The 19,086-nt window shown below is 27.8% G+C and overlaps 1 protein-coding gene across 1 annotated transcript in view; it reads right to left on the reverse strand.

Annotated features, from left to right (window-relative positions):
* Nucleotides 1-824: 824 nt before the first annotated feature.
* LOC114128593 (sushi, von Willebrand factor type A, EGF and pentraxin domain-containing protein 1) overlaps nt 825-19,086 on the reverse strand; it is a 29,815-nt gene continuing 11,553 nt past the window's right edge. The window contains exons 3-13 of the mRNA XM_027993139.2: nt 10,879-11,091; nt 7,999-8,222; nt 7,141-7,352; nt 5,411-5,643; nt 5,130-5,306; nt 4,890-5,069; nt 4,634-4,816; nt 4,395-4,552; nt 4,059-4,218; nt 3,894-3,975; nt 825-2,149 (exon numbers count right to left, since the gene is read on the reverse strand). Coding sequence (XP_027848940.2) covers nt 1,765-2,149; nt 3,894-3,975; nt 4,059-4,218; nt 4,395-4,552; nt 4,634-4,816; nt 4,890-5,069; nt 5,130-5,306; nt 5,411-5,643; nt 7,141-7,352; nt 7,999-8,222; nt 10,879-11,091 — 2,207 coding nt within the window. The 3' untranslated portion in view covers nt 825-1,764. The remainder of the gene's footprint in view (nt 2,150-3,893; nt 3,976-4,058; nt 4,219-4,394; nt 4,553-4,633; nt 4,817-4,889; nt 5,070-5,129; nt 5,307-5,410; nt 5,644-7,140; nt 7,353-7,998; nt 8,223-10,878; nt 11,092-19,086) is intronic.

The raw sequence follows: 19,086 nt of genomic DNA on the forward strand, positions 1-19,086 counted from the left end.
AGTATTTTTATATTCTACAAGTAAAATAATTTTTAGGCACGAGAATCAACTACATTATATTATACATACTGTACTAATATAATAGAAATGGACAAATAGAAAAATAAAGTGATACAATTTTTAATTTTTCAATAGCTAAAGAGTTATTTATCTAAATGTTACAAAGATTCTAGTATTGAAGTAGATATTTTGAAGAAATAAAAGTTAAATAATGAACATAGGTACCTACGTATATTATATTAGATTTTCTACTAAAATTATTAACTGCCATATTTTCCATTTATGTCTAATGTATATATTATATATTTTATTTACAGAATTTTTTTATTTTTTTTTAGTTATTCTATATTTTCTACAATTCAATTTAAGAAATTTATGGATTAAAGTTATCCAAAGAACCTAAATGTAAAAGTGCATTTTTTTACAGTATAAGATAACATATATAAATGTAAATTAATTAACTGTTGTTTGAATATGTTTATTGAACTAATTAGAATTATGCGAATTAGACTTAGGTATGAACTTTATGTCAATGTAAAAATTCTATCAGTTAAAAAATGAAATGATAAAAAACCGTTTAATTCGGGGGGTTGAATTGGTATATAATGATAAATGACTTTTATATTTGAAGTACAATTTTGTATTCATAAACCAATCACCAACACTTTGATATCTGTTTAAATCAATAATAAATTTATTAGAAACCAACTTCAATGATAGTTTAAAATCATTGCTAATTGATTGTACAAAAGATATCTATAATAGTTTATCTTTTACACGAATATTTTCAACCAAATATCAAAGTAATCACCCGAAAAGTGTTATTTTGAAAAAAAAAAACAAATATAAAATGGAAATAACTCGGAGAACAAGTTTCTTCGGACGACAGATCGATAATTTTTGACTATTGTTTTCGGTGTCTCGTGATTAATAAAAATAATATTACCTATTTAAGTCTTTGGTATTCATAAAACTGAGGGAGGGATGTGAAACCGTTAATGTTAATGTGACACGTTGAATCGCAGAGAGACGAGTGTGTTCGTTACCTTGCGCTTTTTTAACAGCTGTAAACACTCATTATTACGAAAAGTATGTACATTTTTGAAAATATTTATTCCGGAAAACTGAAAACGTTTGCAAACTCAACATCATTTATTTATAAGCATTTAAAGTTTAGAGGCTACGATGAGTACACGGCGAAATATTTCGTGGTCCGCTGCCTGTACTCCACTCGTCTAAACTTTAAATGTTTATTAATACAGAACAATATTCGATATTTGTAAATAAGGTAGGTAGGTACATCAATTTTTTTTCCAACAGAGTATTTTGCTTCAGTCGATAAAATTGAAAAAAAATGATACCAGTATAATATAATATCATTATTATCGTATACCTAAATGCGTATAGGCGTATGTATAAGCACTACCGTTAGTTTTCCAAAAAAAAAAAAAAAAAAACGAGTGAATAATATTCGAAACAACGAGCTGTCGTTCGGCTGTCGAAAGCGAAACAATCGCTCCGCGTACAATAATAATTAGTCTATAATATATATAATAATAAGAGTAGGCGTACGCCTAACAACTAACGTTTAACTTAATGCGTATATATAAATAATATTATAATATTATTATGACCGCGCGACGGCGACGTCAGCAGCCGCTGTTGCAAATAATAATAATATTATTATCACGCGGTGCAAGTCGTGTGCGACGTCGAAATCTCATCCGTAATTAACTATATAGTTGCAGTCCGCGCCCGCCGTCATCAGTACCGGTTGGCCGACCTGCCCTGGTGATGGTGATGGTGGTGATGATGTCGGGACGATTTCTTGTTGTGGTCCATCGGGCCGACCGTCGACCGCGGGTGGTACACGTCGTTGACGACCAGCTCGGATCCGTCGCGCATGCTCTCGACGCGCGGCGATCCGTCGGCCGCGATATCCTTGCGCCTGCCGCCCGCGTGATGATGATGGTGGTGATGGTGAGGCCGCGAGTGTTTGGGTGACGCGGCCGACTGGTGCAGGTTCTCCCACGCCTGCCTGTAGTACCGGTTCAGACCGCCTCGGCTCTCGGAACCGGACGAGTCCAGCGAGGCGACCGTGTTAGTGTCCGGCGACGCCCGGTGACGGTAGTGTTTGGCACTGCGATTCCTGCGGATGTGCGTAAGGAAACAAAATTGCACGTTAATATACTTATATAGTTATTGCGCGGTTTATTATGTATTGTGGCCAAGAAAGTGATGCGCTTAACGACCGGCAGTTAAAAAAAAAGTCCGATTTTCGTTTAACGCCAAAAATAATCTCGATGTTATTATTACATAATATTACTGCAGGGCCGGATTTAGAACAGATGCCGCCCTAGGCCCTTTTAAATATGCCGCCCCTATCCCAAGAAAAAAAAATGTATTAAATATTTATATGATTATTTTTTTCAATTTCTTACAAAATTTGCAGCCCCCAAAAATTTGCCGCCCTAGGCCCGGGCCTCACGGGCCTAGTCGTAAATACGGCCCTAAAGATTAGATATTGACTCATTTTTTGATGTCAAGAAACATAATATAAGTATAGTTTATGTAAACCTCATTAAACGTACCAATAAAATACGTAAATAAAAAATATCCAATCGTTCATGCATTAATATATCTACTTATACCTAGTACACATCAAATTAATTTTTTTATATGAGTGTGAACATTTTGAGTCTTGTGGGAGTTGTGGCGGTGATCAAAGTTTTTCGGCACATTCAGATTTCAAATAACCACTAGCAAAATAATAATACATAGTAATATATTAATATTACATTAATATTATACGTTCAATATATGTTTTGATACTGATATTTTTTTATTACAAAATTTTAAATATCCATATGATAAATTTCTGTTACCAAATCAAAAACTTAATCTTGTACTGGTAACAGTTAACATTTTTTTTATTGATACAAATGGAATTAATAATAATTTTTCTGCTTAAGGTTTTATTCGTTTAATAACAAAATGTAATTATTATAAAGTTGAAATACGAATAATAGGTAATAATATGTGGGTTTCCCACTGTACCTATTCCATATTTTGCTTTGATTGAGATAATCAACAATAATAACTATTAAAAACATGAGTACGATATTATTTTTGGCGTGCGATAATCGAACTTTTTAGTTTTTTACATTTTGGCGAGATAAATAATACATCTCCATTCCCCATCGTATAAAAAATATAAGTGTGAATCTCTGTGGTCATCAACTGATCCAACGTCGAAACTGCAATAATCCTGTGCTGCCGTTCCCATATTAAATATAAAGCGTGCGAATAACAGAAGCATGTCGTGCGTCAAAACGGTGCGGCTTAATACAATATTGTTATATACGATAGTTGGACGAGATCAATGCAACGACAACAACAACAACAACAACAACAATAATGATGATACTAATAACAATAACAGTGCGATAAGAAAACGTTGTGGTGATACATATCAGTCGTACCTTAGACTTATGGGTTTCGGGTAGGTATACGGTTTGTTTTTGTTTTGTTTTGGTACACGTAAAAATTATAGTGTGTTTATCGGTGCGCGGTTATTGTCATAACGGGTTAGAAAAATAGCCAGCTCGGCTTCTATACGCCCTAGAGAACTGACGCCGTCCGACTTGCTGGTCGGGGAACGGCATTGCCAGTAGTGTATACCATCGGGACGGCATGTTATGCGCACCGGACGGAAGTTTGTGGTTCCTATTGCTGTAAACAAAAACAAAACAGCCCACATATAGCAGCCGACAAGCGATTTTTGTTGTTAGTCGCACAGACACACAAGGATTTCAGACGCGCAAAATATTTATTTTTCTTTAAACCTAAGTCCTACTCTGCTTCAGCACACCACATAGTAAAAAACACGTTACCTTTTCACTAGTATGACGATTGTGGTTACAACTGCTGCCAGGAACACGAACGCTCCGAACACACCCAACGCGATTATTGCTCCTGTTTAAACATACACGAAAAAAAAAATTAAAGATATTGTAATTTTTATTGTTTATTGCGTCATCGAATTAGTATTAGCTTACCCAAATTTAGTTTAGGGCCGATCTTGTGTTCGCTTTCCACCTGAGACGGTATGTTGGCCGCGTTCGGGTTTGTTCGGACGTGAACACTATCCGGAATCTCGTTGTCATGCGGATGCGCTGAGGCAATTACCACATTGGATGACGTCTGGCCGCTATCGTCCTAATGAAGTGAAAGTAACATTCGCTTAGTTTCCGGTTGATAAAGCACCGAATTTTCAGATTTGAACTAATAATCTCGGATAAACTATATATATCGAGCTTGCTTAAAATTTGTAACCCAAAGAAAGTGTCTACTTTTCTTTATCGTAGAATTCATAATAAAGTCAATTATCATACCTGATCGTTAGCTGGTTTCGTTAATAAAGTAGGTTTGGTTGTGAACGGACGTGGTTTTTCACGATTAGGAGTAGGTGGCGCTCGGCTACTAGGAACAGTACTAGTCGATACAGTCTTAGTCACCAACACGGGTGGTACAATCGGTGTTTTGGTTTCTTCTGAATAGCAAATATTACACGTTCAATATTATAATAAATATAGTTTATTGGACTGAATTTATAAATAACTGCAACACTAACCTTTACAATAAGGTGGCTTATTATCGTATTGACCACTTGGTAAGCATATTAGTTGTTTAGGTCCGACCAAACGGAATCGTCTAGACACACATGTATATTCTACTAGTGTTCCGATAATACTGTCATTGTTTGACATCTGGTATTCGCCATTAGAAATGACAGGAGGATCATCGCATTTTTGGACTTTTATATAAAAAATAAATTTAAGATATTATTTTTATAAAATCAAAATGTATGAGAAAATTATTTATATTACCTGTACACTTTGGAGGTGGACCATCCCATCTTTCGTCTAAATCACAAATTAATCTGTCTCTGCCAATTATTTTATATCCTTCATTGCAAGTATATTGTACTTGGCTTAAGTAGTTGACTGTACCATTGATTAGCTTATAACTTCCGTTTGAAATGTCCGCAGGAAAACCACATTGAATTCCTGTAAACGAATAATACGGATTAGTATTAACTTAATTAAAAATACTTTTTTTTAACTTACGTTTACACACGGGTGGAAATTCATTATAAAATCCTGTTCCAAGACAAGTACGAGTGGATGGCCCAATCAATAAGTGGCCCTCATCACAAGAATACTCGACCGCAGTACCGACATTGAAATTTTCAGCAATCATTGTTGAATTTGGAGGTTGCTCTGGCCTACCACAAGCAGTCGGTTCTACCCCCAGAAAAAAATTTAATATTTAATAACTTTATTAATTACAACTTATTTGTAGGTACGTGTTATTTATTTAATTATACTAAAAATAAATTAATACGAACGGTGTTGACAAATGAAATTTAGCGGAGCATTGCAATTAGTGTCTGACCATAACCATCCTTTGGAACCATCAAATCGTGCGCAATCGCCTCCATTTATAGATGTTGTTTCAGAACCGCTTGAGGGTAAACTCCAAAACGATACTGTTTGATCTTCGCCGTTTAGCCATTTCCAATTATTTTTGTTATGAGCATCCCTCACGGCACCCATCCAATATTGACTTTGTGAATCACTCCTGCAATAACGTGACACAGGAGTTAAATATTGAGAGGTTAATAGAGTTATTATAATGCACATATACAGTGAAAACTTTTTTTGACGAATCTGAAGGAACCAAGAGATTCCTTTTGTTATACAGTTTTCATTATAAAGAGAGCTTAAAATATCAAAATTTTAATTATTTATGTATAAAGGTATGATGTACCTACCTAAGTATTATTATTTATTATTTATCATATAAATTATTATTTTTACATTGCATAAGTAGTTATAGTAGTAGTTATTTAGTAGTTACATATTATTTATTATTTTATTAAAATATAGATATTAATAATTATTTTACGTAGGTATTATATTTTATACAATAATTTAAATCTTTATTTAAACTTGTTTACTCTGTCAATATTTTTTTATAACGGTATATTATTATGATGATAAAAGTAGATAATGAAAGAATATGATCATACATTTAAATTTCGGCATTTATGCCGATTTACTTTTAAAATTTATATTACGATAAGTCGATAACACGCGTAAATTGTATTTTGAAACATAAAATATTAATTCATTATTGGGAGTGACTAATACGCTATAGAGAATAAATTCACTAATGAGTTGTATAGTAAACCAACTATTATTATGTAATATTAACGTCATATATAGTTTTTCGATGTAAAGAGTTTCGTTATTAAGAGTTTTCACTGTATAAGTCATAAGTGTTCGTATAACCGTATATGCATACATATTGAACAACATCGAGGTGATTCATCAAGTAAGCCCACCCTGATATTTTACTTTGATAATGAATTTATTTAAATTATGATTTTCTGAATTTTTAATTATATTTAAGAACCATAATGTTGTATATTTAGATTTTTAAATTATTTAAAGTGTTTTCGTGTTTATAAAAACTAATTTTTTTTAAATATATTTTTCTGTTAACTGTTAAACTGATGATTGTTTTTTAAATGTTGATATTTATTTTAAATCTAAATTAAAATTTAGTTGTTTCTAAGTTGTTAAAATTTATATACTCAGAATAATAGAGTGGTCCTTAAAGAAAATTTTATAAATATTTAAGATATGATTTAATATTGAGTCATTTGAATCTATAATAATTTTCTAAATTATGAAATATTACAAGGTTAGTATTAAATAGTATAACTTTCAAGTCATGAAGGTTTTCACATCTTCAAACTCATTATCATGGATTTTATAATCCTTAATACACAAAGTTAAATAACTTAAAAATTACTAATTCAAATTTCAATTTATAACAATAAAATTAAAAAAAAGTTTTTTGCTTATAAATTAGCAGAATTAAACAGCAATTCTCATTTGAAAAAAAAATATGACATCCCCACAGAATACTCAGTTAATGGTATACAAATTTAAAAAAAAAAAAATCAGAATTCGAATAAATTTATTACTAAGGAAAAATTGGGGAAGAGCGCGCTTGATAAATCTTGGTGAATCACCCTGCAGTATATTAGACTTCTTTATTTAAGCTTACCTATGTCTCCTCCACAGTTCCCAGCTGACAAATCCTTGTAACGCGGGGTTACTTTCGTCAACTAATGTACCACCTCTTGATCTACAAAAACCTAATGCGTCTCTTAAGTTCATTGGCTGACGGTTATAAAATATATAACACTTTCCGTTGTATGTAGCAGTACTTCCTGGTGGTTGATCTCTGAATTGTGGACATCTTTCAATTGGTAACGCCTAAAATATATACAAATAATCAATAATTTCATAAGTCATGCACTTATAAACATTGTTTTAAATTGGAGTAAGTGATTTGAGTATACTAATATTTTTTTTTAATACGCAGATAACAATTTTTTTATGATAATAATTTCTAATATTAAATCTAAATATTGTCATTTTATGAAATACCTAGATACTTTATACTCAAATCAAATTCAACTGACAAAATATGAAGTACATAATTTATAAAGGCATTTTATAAATTCAGTTATTCTTCGGTTATATTTTGAATTTTGGACTACCCATACTTACATAATTTGTCAGTATGTATCGAGAATATGTAAGTTATTTTGTAAATGTACAGACATCAATAATTGTACCACTAGTCTATGTATAATAACTAGTTATTCTATACATTTTTTTAAATAAAATATTTATTTAATTTGTATGTATATACACTTAACTTTCATCATTATTATAAGTATTATATATTCTATATTAAATTGAAGATAAACGGGTTAAAAACCTTAGCAGTTACATATATTAAATATTATAAATTAACTATGACCTGTTTATATGTATAGGTACATTTAAAAGTAATATTTAAATTAACTTGATATTTTATTTTTATATTACAATAATTTAAGTTCTACAAGCTTACTTGATCAGTATAGACAAAAGCTTCACATATTGATAACTGAGTGGATCCACTAGCGGTTTCCATGTGGACACTAACGAATGCTCCTGGCATAGGTGGATTGCACGGAAGGAACAACGGTTTTCCTTCGTCAATAAAGCCAGTGAATCGGTTGCATATGGGATTTGTGCCCAGGTCAGGCCTATTGTTTCCCACTCGCACGATGATTGTAGCAGGTTTATTTTTACCTGTAAAGTTAACAGCCAACACTTACATTTTATTTATATAATTTTATGTAAACAATAAGTAGTGTTTATCATGTCATTATGACAAGTATTATTACTCGAGAAATCTTTAGACCATGTGAAAAGTTATTTTCCAAAAATCAAATGTATTTGCATTGTTTTATTATATAGAAGCGACAATATAGGTAGTTAGACCAATGACTATAATATAGCTAATATACAAGTATTATAGTGGGTACTACTTTCTTTGACCGGTTTCTTGTGCACGTTTTTCGCACGTGCTAATAGAATATTGAATGATACATAATATGAATAAAATTGGTTTTATTCTTTGTACCTACCTAACTAATTTACCAAAAATACCTTTATAAATACAAACAACTCAAAAGTAATATTATATTTATTTTTAGATTAACAAAATTCCTTCCAAAGTGAAAACAATCGTGATCGTATCTATATTTTTCATAAAATGAACTTAAGGTTTACAAAATAAAATTTATTGTTGAAATATTCTCTTTTCTCCATCATTTTAAAATTTAAGACATTTATTTAATAAGAAATCTAGGAAAATAATAAAGTATAAAATTGTCTATCTTCATTTTTTTTAAATTAAATAAAAATTAAAATAGTTGATCATTATAGTGGAAACCGACACATTATAGTAAAACATTTATTGTGCCTAATATGTAGGTAATTATTCGTATACAAACTTGAAAATAAAAATAAATACTCAATTGATAAATTAACCTAATGAATAATTAAGAACTGTATCTGCATTTTAAATTGAATATAATATTTTCTAAAAATATATCAATTTTGAACAATTACATTTTTAGTAGTACTCTGCAGTATTTTGAAAGTAATATTATATAAAGTTAATTTATATATTTAACATAATTCTACAACTCTATGTAAATTAATAACTAGAGAAATGAAAATCTATTTTAAATATAGGTTAAGCAGCGTTACTACCTACATAATTTTTACAAGGTTGGTAGATTGATTGCACCATTAAATTCATTAATGAAAAATACATTTTAAGTATTTATGTTTTTTGAAATATTATTTATTTATGGCATTTGGTAAATTATACGATTTCCTCGATTTTATTCATACTTTTTTTACAGATGACCTAAAATTATATTCTGGAACTAAATTTATATAATGATAATTTTTAGAAAATGTGATCAAAAATTACTCAATGCATTTTGATAATGGTGTCTAATGAATGATTTCGATGTAAAGTAAGTACTGAGCTTAAAATTTAAATTATTTGTTGAATAGTAGATAATTTCGATAAACTAATAATTATAACATAAAACTTAAAACTAAAAAAAAAAAAAAAAAATAAAAAAACTACCTACCTAACCTAACTGTTATATTATTTTGGTATAATCCGTATACCTATGTCATGTAAAAACTTGGACGTATCGATAACATACGATTTTGAATTTAATTTCACACATTACAACAGAAGCACTAATAATTATAAAATATTTTTATAAAAATAATTTTTCATTGTTAAATACTTATATATTTTTCATTTATATTCTATTTACTTGGAAATATTTTTTTTATTATTATTAATATTAAATCCGAGTAAATTTGTTGATAAATTATACTATTTAGTATATAATTGTTTATAGACCTAACGTTCTACTCAATAGATATGTTATAATTAATATTATTAAAGAGTAAAAAATATTTCTTATAAATTAGTTATTATACCTAATATACTTAATTTAAATTCTACTAAATAAATACACCTGGATTTTGTATTATCAAAGAGTTAAAAATGTATTGAAATGGAATTAATGAGAACATATTTTAGTGTCTGGTGCAAATTGATCGTATAAATAATGGTATAAATGATATATTTATAAACTAGATATTATATGTTTAATTTAAAACCCATTTAATACTTAAATATACCTCTATCTACTAATAAATTACCCTTTAATCTTCAATATTGATTTATAATGATTTCCATTCTCCATTATTATTTTACATTCCATTTCATCAGTTCAACAATGTTAAGTTGTTTTTTTTCCTTTTAATATTCAGGATTTTGTATAATTACCTCAATAGCTACTAACCATGTTATTATAAATTAGAAATAATTTAATAAATGTTTAATTAGAGTTTGATTGCTAAACTCAAAATTAGCACAGTTAAAACAACTTCGTCTTGATAATATATTCAGTTATGTCCTGTCTTAAATGGTATAATCATGATCATATTATTTTTTAAGTATAGTTTTTAAAGGTTTAACCTTTAATAAATGTATTTGATAATAATTAATAAACAAATTAAGCTATTATATGTCGATATTTATTTTTAGGACGTTATCATATTGTTATCAAAAAATGTAATTCAAATAAATTTGAATACCACCAAACTTAACGAAATAAAACTTAAATAATGCACTAAATTTATTCATTACTTTAATTAAGATACTGGCTTACGCTGGATTTAATTAATTAAGTAATTGTATACTGTTTAATTTCATTAAACTTAATAATATTATCAAATACTTTCTCATCGTTACAGCAAAATTTTGATTTTATAATTTATAATGTTGCATTACAACAATTTATCAACCAAAAAGATTTCTTATTTTCGTTTAACTATGATAATAATTTTAAACTAAAATACTCACCACAACAAGCTTTGCCGAAATCCAGTCTCACTAACTGAACCATATATGGTTCCAACAGATTAACATACCACCATGGGGTACGTTCCGGTTTAGTGAGTGTGCATGTTTCGGGGCTGAAAAAAGAACTGGTACTACCATCGATGGCTTTTTGAGGTAGGCCGCCGGGTTCTGAGCTGATTTGCATAGGCGCTTTGCCTGCAGCCACATTTAACACTATATATAACAAAATTCAATAAGAAATTATTTATCTATATAATACAACTATGTATACATGTAGGTATGTCATCCATAGTGAAATCTTGTAAAACTGGTGTAATTATAAGATAATATAATTTATAAGTTACAGTATTATACATAGGTATATCTATTTAAAACGAAAGTACTATAGCGGCAAAAATATTGGATCATTAAGAAAAATATATTTTTAATCCAAAATTTGTACCAACATATATTATTTGAAATTCTATAATCCTACTTTCTTTCATAAGAATTTAAACTGTTTGAATATTATATTGCTAAAAGATATTTTAATTAAATATTCAAATACAATAAATAATCTATTCGAATATTATATGCATGATATATAAATAGGTACCTATATGTAATACCAATTAAATACTATACAACATACATATATACCAGGTATAATTATTATATACCTATATAATAATAATTTGATAAATCTATCAATGATGCAGAATACTCGAGATCTAAATAGTCGAATTACTTCACTTTTTAGTTGATGCGTGAAAACCAAAACGAATTTGTCATATAAAATCATAAGATACTATATAGCATCATGGTCGAATCAAACGATCGAGTTTGTGGGTCATAGAACATGGATCAGCATAAACGTCGTTCTTACCTCAATCATAATAAAAGTAACAATAAAAACTATGTTTAAAAAGAAAGAAAGACAGAAAAGAAATTCTATCTGTTATTTTAATTAGGCGTGGGTTTTTAATTGCCATTATTATTATTATTATTATTTTGTTCATATTTGTTTATGTTGCGATGTCGTGTTTGGGTACAATTTTTTTTCTATTTATACATAATATTACATGCATATAATAGTATAATATTTATATTTATATTATTTTATTCATGGCGATAAATTATTTAATTTTTTTAACTGAAAACTAATGTCACATTTGTTGCATTGTCCGTTTATATACGGATATACACACTTAAACTGTACATCGATTAAAGTTTTCCGGAAGAAGTCGCGCATGATCCTCCAAGGAAAATCCAATTTGTTTTGCTTCGGTCGGGCAATTATTATACGTGTACTAACACAATAACACTAAATCAGGTATATAGGTAGTATACTATAAATTATAATAATATACCTATCGTATGCGCGGTGGCTGCGTGGAAATTTTGTCTTAAACGTTTTTGTATTATAATATAGAAATAATTTACCGGATCACTCGAGCTCGTTATTTTTAGTCATAATATAATATAATGTAACACAATGTATCGCAGAAATACAAAAGAGAACAGAGCAGTAAACGCATTATCATGTTTAAGTACCTATCTATCATATAGCCATCATGACTCAAAATCGACTTAGGAAATTTCCAGTACACACTTCGTCATGTAAGTGCATGTGTGTGTCTATAACATAGTTAGTATCATGCATATATTTATATAATAATGTATTCGTATGCACGGTGTTATAGCCTGGAAACTTTCCTATATGTAGGTCTTCCGGCCGGATGGAACGCAGCCAGTGAAAGCGGAGGGAGTGGTCATGGTCCGTATGATTCAACCTCCTCGTCGGTTGGCAACAACACAAACCCTACTTTATTAGTTGTGTCAATAGACATAAAATACTATCATTTTTCCTAATAATAATGGAATTCCTGACCACGCCAGCGCAGACATTAAGAAGGAATTCTGACTGTTAATAATCAAATAATTGGTTATAGGCACCTAAACATTCTACACAAGTACTTAAGAAATAATTTTCTACTTACGACGTTACAAAAGTATAGTCATAGTCCTCTTAGAAATGAATCATTGGATACAACATAATTGTGTATTGTGATTTATACTTTAAACCATTTAAAAATTGAAATGATTTAAACATTTGTATATATTATTATGTAAAATATTAATTCGTCAATAAAATCCATACTATACCTGGGGTAATTATTACATTTTAAATTAAAGCTTAGAAAAATCAAGATTGATAAAATATTTAGATGCTATATACGTTTAATATACAGGTTCTAATTCAAAGTATAAACACAATTTCTATTTTTTATTATTTTGTTAGTTACTATTATCACTATTTACGGTCAATAGTGTAAACTATAATATGAGTTAGTGAGTATACTATAAGCTCAGTTTCGATTGTTTGATAGTATAAAAACTATTAAACAATGTATTGATTTTTTAAAATTATATAAGTATAAATAAATCTATTTAAAAATAGGTTATTTTTATTTTTGAGAACTTTTAAAAATGATCTTAAGGAAGCGGTATACAGCGTGTATAATATACCTACGATAAAGCAATAATTTGTATACCAAAAATGTATTTTTTGGGGTGATTTTTATTTTAAACATTTATTTTTTGGTTTTTATATTGATTTCGTTAATTATTTATGAAAATTCGTAATTTAACTTTTAAGTACACAATTTTTTTCTTCAAAATAGTAGTGATAAGATTATGGCTTTTCAAAATATTATAGCCGTGCTATAATCTTTCTTCTGCATAATATTTATGATCAATTCATCAACAAACAAATACTTAGGTACACTTCGCTATTTTTGTGTTTTTGAAAAGTGTTTTTTAGTCATTTAATACTTTGACTTTGTACTTTGTACACAATGTATAAATTCATTTTTACTTGTAAATTAAATCGGATTATATTTACTAAATTAATATAATTTTATCGACAAAAATAACTGGAGCTAAATTTATCAAAATAAAATTGATCTTTTTTCTACCAAAAAATTCGGCCAGAGTAATTTTTAAATAAAAAATAAAAATTAATAATTACTACAATTTGTTAACTAAAAAAAAAACTACATATAAATTCTATACTTTGGTGTAGATACTGATGTTTTATAAATTCATTTCAGATCAATCTCTCTACATGATTTTTAACACCAACGTGATGATTAAAATAAAATTTGTTTAGAGGTTATTATCAAAATCTCCATTACATCTAATAAAAAAAACATTCTCACGCATGATTGTTGTTTAATGTATTACACATATCTATATTATAACTATGAACAAAAATAATGATAATGATTATGTTGGAAACTTATTGACGAAAAACACAGTGATCGTCAACAGTTATTGGCTGAACAGACGAATTGTCGGAAAACCTAGAGCACGTTTCAAGTGAGGTAGAACCGGTTGTATATTCGTCTGATCGATTTTTTTCTTCACAGTATTCTCGTCTACAATCTACGAGGTGAATGAAAAATATAACCGACGTGCTTTATTCAATTGGTAAAGAAAACCATCATTTTTGTACAGCGTCTGTGGTTTGTGCAGTTCCAAATGAGTGGACTCGTCGACGGACAAGCAAAAAACGAAAATTACACTATACTATTGTGACTATCGTTGATCGACCCCTCCTTAAACCCCGATGATTGGTCCTCAGGTCATGCAACTCTTACTACATCTTACCCTTATAATAATAAAATTGGCAATATATTCTATAGAATATATTATTTTATATTATTTAGGTATTATTATACTCATATTTTCGACAGAAATGTATATTCGAAATATTTAATTGTTGCTATACTTAAATTAATTTAGACTTTCGAAAAATTAAAAATGAATCATATATATAATTGAAATGACCAATTTTTCGTTTTTTTGTTACGTAGGTACATAATATATGTATTAACAGGCTACTGAGCATAACAATGAAAATGGGTTTGTTACTGTTACTTTCATACATAGACGTTGTTGTTTTTGTTTGAATAATGTTTGAAATATAGATGACCTGCTGGGAGATAATGTTATGACCCCTAGGTAAAAGTTTCACTTGCGTGATCTATTGTTTCACTTGACAAAGCATATAACTAAAAAACAAAATGAATACAACTAGGAATTTAGAAACAAACAGATCTAAAGTTAAAAAAAACGCATTTTGATAGATAAAAGAAAATGGTAAATCAACTGTTTTCAATGCTTTATTTATTTACTACGATGATTTTTATGTCTTACTTGAAACCAAAAAAATATTATTATTCATGTAGATATAAATGCACTTAGACATCACAACGCATGTAATTGTATATAAGTCATGAACAAACACCATTGATCACTTGATCATTATTTTTATCAAATTATACTAGTTACCTCTAACTTCTAAGGCTCTGAATCATAATAATATATTAGTAAATTACGTAATGTATACACCGAAACTATATAAATATATAGGATTCGTATAAACATACACATTAACTTTGGTATGTGGATAAAATATTTATATATTTTTTAATAAAGATCAACAAATATTGTGTTTCTATACTTCGGGGAGATTCGTTTATAATTTAACATGGGTGGATTTTCAGAAAGTGGAACAACTGGTTTTTGAATGTTGTTTAAAAGGGTCCAACCCCATTAAAGTAAGGTAGTTATCTATAGACGTATACTGAAAAACGTATAATTTAACAATGTATCATGCACCTGCTCGTTTCTTTACTTTCAAAAATAATTATTTCGTGAGTCAATGTAATAATATAAAACAAAATGTTAAAATAATATTATTTATATTTTAAAAATATGTAATAAGAATTTCAAAAATTCAAGTATTTGCTGCTGTAGAAATTATTTAACACTAATATAATTATGTACCTAAATATAGTGAAGCATTAAATTATGTATATATAAATTTTTCATACAGTTTGTCAGTTATTATTACGATTTTTACACTATAAACGTGTATCTAATATAATAATTAAGGACAAATACAGGTAATGTATTTTTTATACATATAATACAATATTATTATAACAATAATATAATTATTCTATAGAGAATAAAAAGGCCAAGAGTGTTATTACCATTATTATTATACTCAGAATATTGAGGCTTAAAGACTATAAAGAGAGTAATGCTTTTATGTTATAAATACAATTTTATAATGTATAACACCATATTTAATTGTTTAATCTCTATAAATATTGATTAAATGTCATCACATGCATTGAAATTTACGTGAAAGTATATTGAATGAAAAAGAAAGCAGCTAACATTTTTAAATGTTAAAATTAAGTTAACAATTTCTAATAAATCAACAAAATTTTCAAAGTCATAATAATTGTTTCAAGTTAGGTAAATATATTTTACAGGAATATTTTTTTACAGTATTTAATTTAAGTATTCAAAATTAGAAAATTTAGGAAATACAATTTGAATTGGATTTATTAAAGTTGAAGCGATAGTTATTCAATGCTCACAATATATGTTTTAATATTAAATAAAGTGAAAACTAAAAATGTTAAAATGTATTGATTACCTATGTAGAAAAGAAAGTAGATTATTAAAATATTTGCCCTTGGCCTTAGATATACATAATAATAAATCATAAAAAAAATCTATGTAGTTAGTACACCTATCTTTAATATGAAATGGTCACGACTTAGACAGTAACAATAGATTAAGAATTTCATCTCAAGGTCCCGTTGCGCATCTTTTAAAACATTCAAGTTCACAGACAAAAATAAAAACAATATAAAATGATAATGATCAATATTTAATTTTTTTTTACTTTAGAATTACTTTTACTTTATTTAACTATACTTGGTGATTTTATCTGCTATCTAATAATGATATAATTCTATATTATTAAAATAGAAAAATAAATCTACATATTTCAAGTTAAGTAGGCATAATAGTCATTCAAAACCATGTTTAATTGTACTTGACAAACTAATTAGGTAAAAATAAGGTTAAATTTAATTTGCAAAAATTATATATTTATTTCTAAACATGACTCGTAATTTAATGATATGATATTAAAATAGCTTAAAGTCAGTAGTCACAAGAAAATAATTTTAAGAAACAGTTTATATAAAAAGTAGGAGGTAAATTTTTTTTAGTCAACGTTTTATTTAGAAACAATGTGTTTCAGAAATGTTAAGCTATAGTATTTTAAAATGTAGAAGATATCATTTAGAAATAATAATTGCTACATGCATTTATTTAATATAAAAATAAAATATCGTCAAATTGTTTAAAATAATCAGATGTGAAATTAATTCACACACTCGCAAAAATACCAATAAAAAATCTAACAATATCAATGACACACATATATACTGTGTATGTATTATAAAAAGAAAGAGAACCCTGAATTTGATACTACTGCACATTTTCAGTAGTTCCAGTGAAATTTCTTCGTGCCCAGTATATTAGTACCTACGTCTTTACACCGCGATGCAAGGCGCTATATAGATACGGAATGTTTGACCTAGATGCTGTGGCGGAACCGGTTGCAAACCAATGAGAGCCGACCGTGGCCTTCACCTAACTGGAGGCCACGAAATAACACACGCATACGCGGTAAAATGCAATACCTACGCATCGTCTCTATTATGAATGTCAAAAAGAAAATAATTATACATAGTTAGAGTGATACACTTTTTATAAGTGTAATAGATACTACTAATAAATATTTATTTTTGAAAAATAAATCTAAAATTAATACTATTAGTGTTTTTCTGAGTGAAATTTTTCGTGAAAAAAGTCTTAGGTCTTAGATCCCCTAAAAATGTTTGAACCATACTATATATTATAATATCTATTATTCAATATTTTATTGTGTAATTAAATATTGTACATTAACAACTAATCCATAATTGCATTAAAAGCTAAAAATGTACCTATTATCAAATAGTATAAATATATGTTACATTTTATAAAACGACATATTTTTTTTTATTAATTCATAGTTTACTAATTTATAAATGCAAAAAAATTTTAACTAAATTTTAAGTAAATACAACATTATTATATAGGTAGGTACTAAGATTTGTATATTTTTTTAAATAATAAAAAATCAATTTTGTTGATTGCGCATAATTTAATTTATTTGTCAACGAATGCAAATCTTATTAGAAAACTTGCCTAAATTAAAAAAAAATAATAATTAATAATATAAGTCATTATACACAAATGACAATACTATGTAATAGTATTATGGGTATTTTTATAAGATTAAATACAATATGATAAAAGACAACTCATTTTGTCACTGATTTTTTTCTTTTCAAAATAATTGAAAATTAATAGATCACGTTCCTATAAAATTGAGTTAGCATACCTGTTTTTTTTTATAGAATAAAAAACTGTACTTATATGCATGTATAAAATCTACTACGAAAAAAATCCTACATGTTTATTTGCTAATTATTGTAAATGCATGCATATTAATTTTTTTTTTACAGACCTAATATGATAGCAACAAATGTATACATATAACAGCAATTTTCCTGGAATATTAAAATAAATCTAATTGATTTTGAAAAGGAAGTGAACTAAATTATTTTCTTTTACAAATCTAATTAACCAATTATTATTCTTTATTAGTTAATAAATAATAATACTTTTATACATCAGCACATCGGGAATGTATTTTTTATAATGCTTCAGTTTAATTTTGGACAGTGTTACGTATTTTTTAGAAATAGAAAAATACTTCTTAATCAATTTAATATAATACAAAAAAATCAATTCACTGCTAAAATGTTATAATAAGGCATTTTAACCTAACCTACCAAACAATTAAAAAAAAATTATTTATGATTACAAATATTTCACCAAATACCTATAGGTACATTATCAATAATTATAGTGCCACAGTGATTTCAATAAATATATATATATATAGTTATAGTTAATAATCAATGATCAATGATCCCTGGTGGAAAGTTATTGATCTTACATATTTTGTTTTAAAAATTTATAGTTCCATAAAAACTATCACATCTTTGATATTTTTAACCAACAATAATACTACGATTCTTATTTTGTAATACTTATTATATTGATGACTCTAATTTAAGAATAATTCTGGTATTTGTAGAAAAAAACGTGACTGGAATTGACTAGGTATGCCCTTTAATCTACTGCGGTCGGTCAATGAAAACTCTACATAACTTTCGTTTTAAAGAAAAATCACACGAAAAACGAGAATGTAATGTCATAGATCGTGCACGAGTAACTTCT

The sequence above is a fragment of the Aphis gossypii genome, chromosome 1 (assembly GCF_020184175.1).
Source record: "Aphis gossypii isolate Hap1 chromosome 1, ASM2018417v2, whole genome shotgun sequence".
In the NCBI taxonomy this organism is placed as follows: Eukaryota; Metazoa; Arthropoda; class Insecta; order Hemiptera; family Aphididae; genus Aphis; species Aphis gossypii.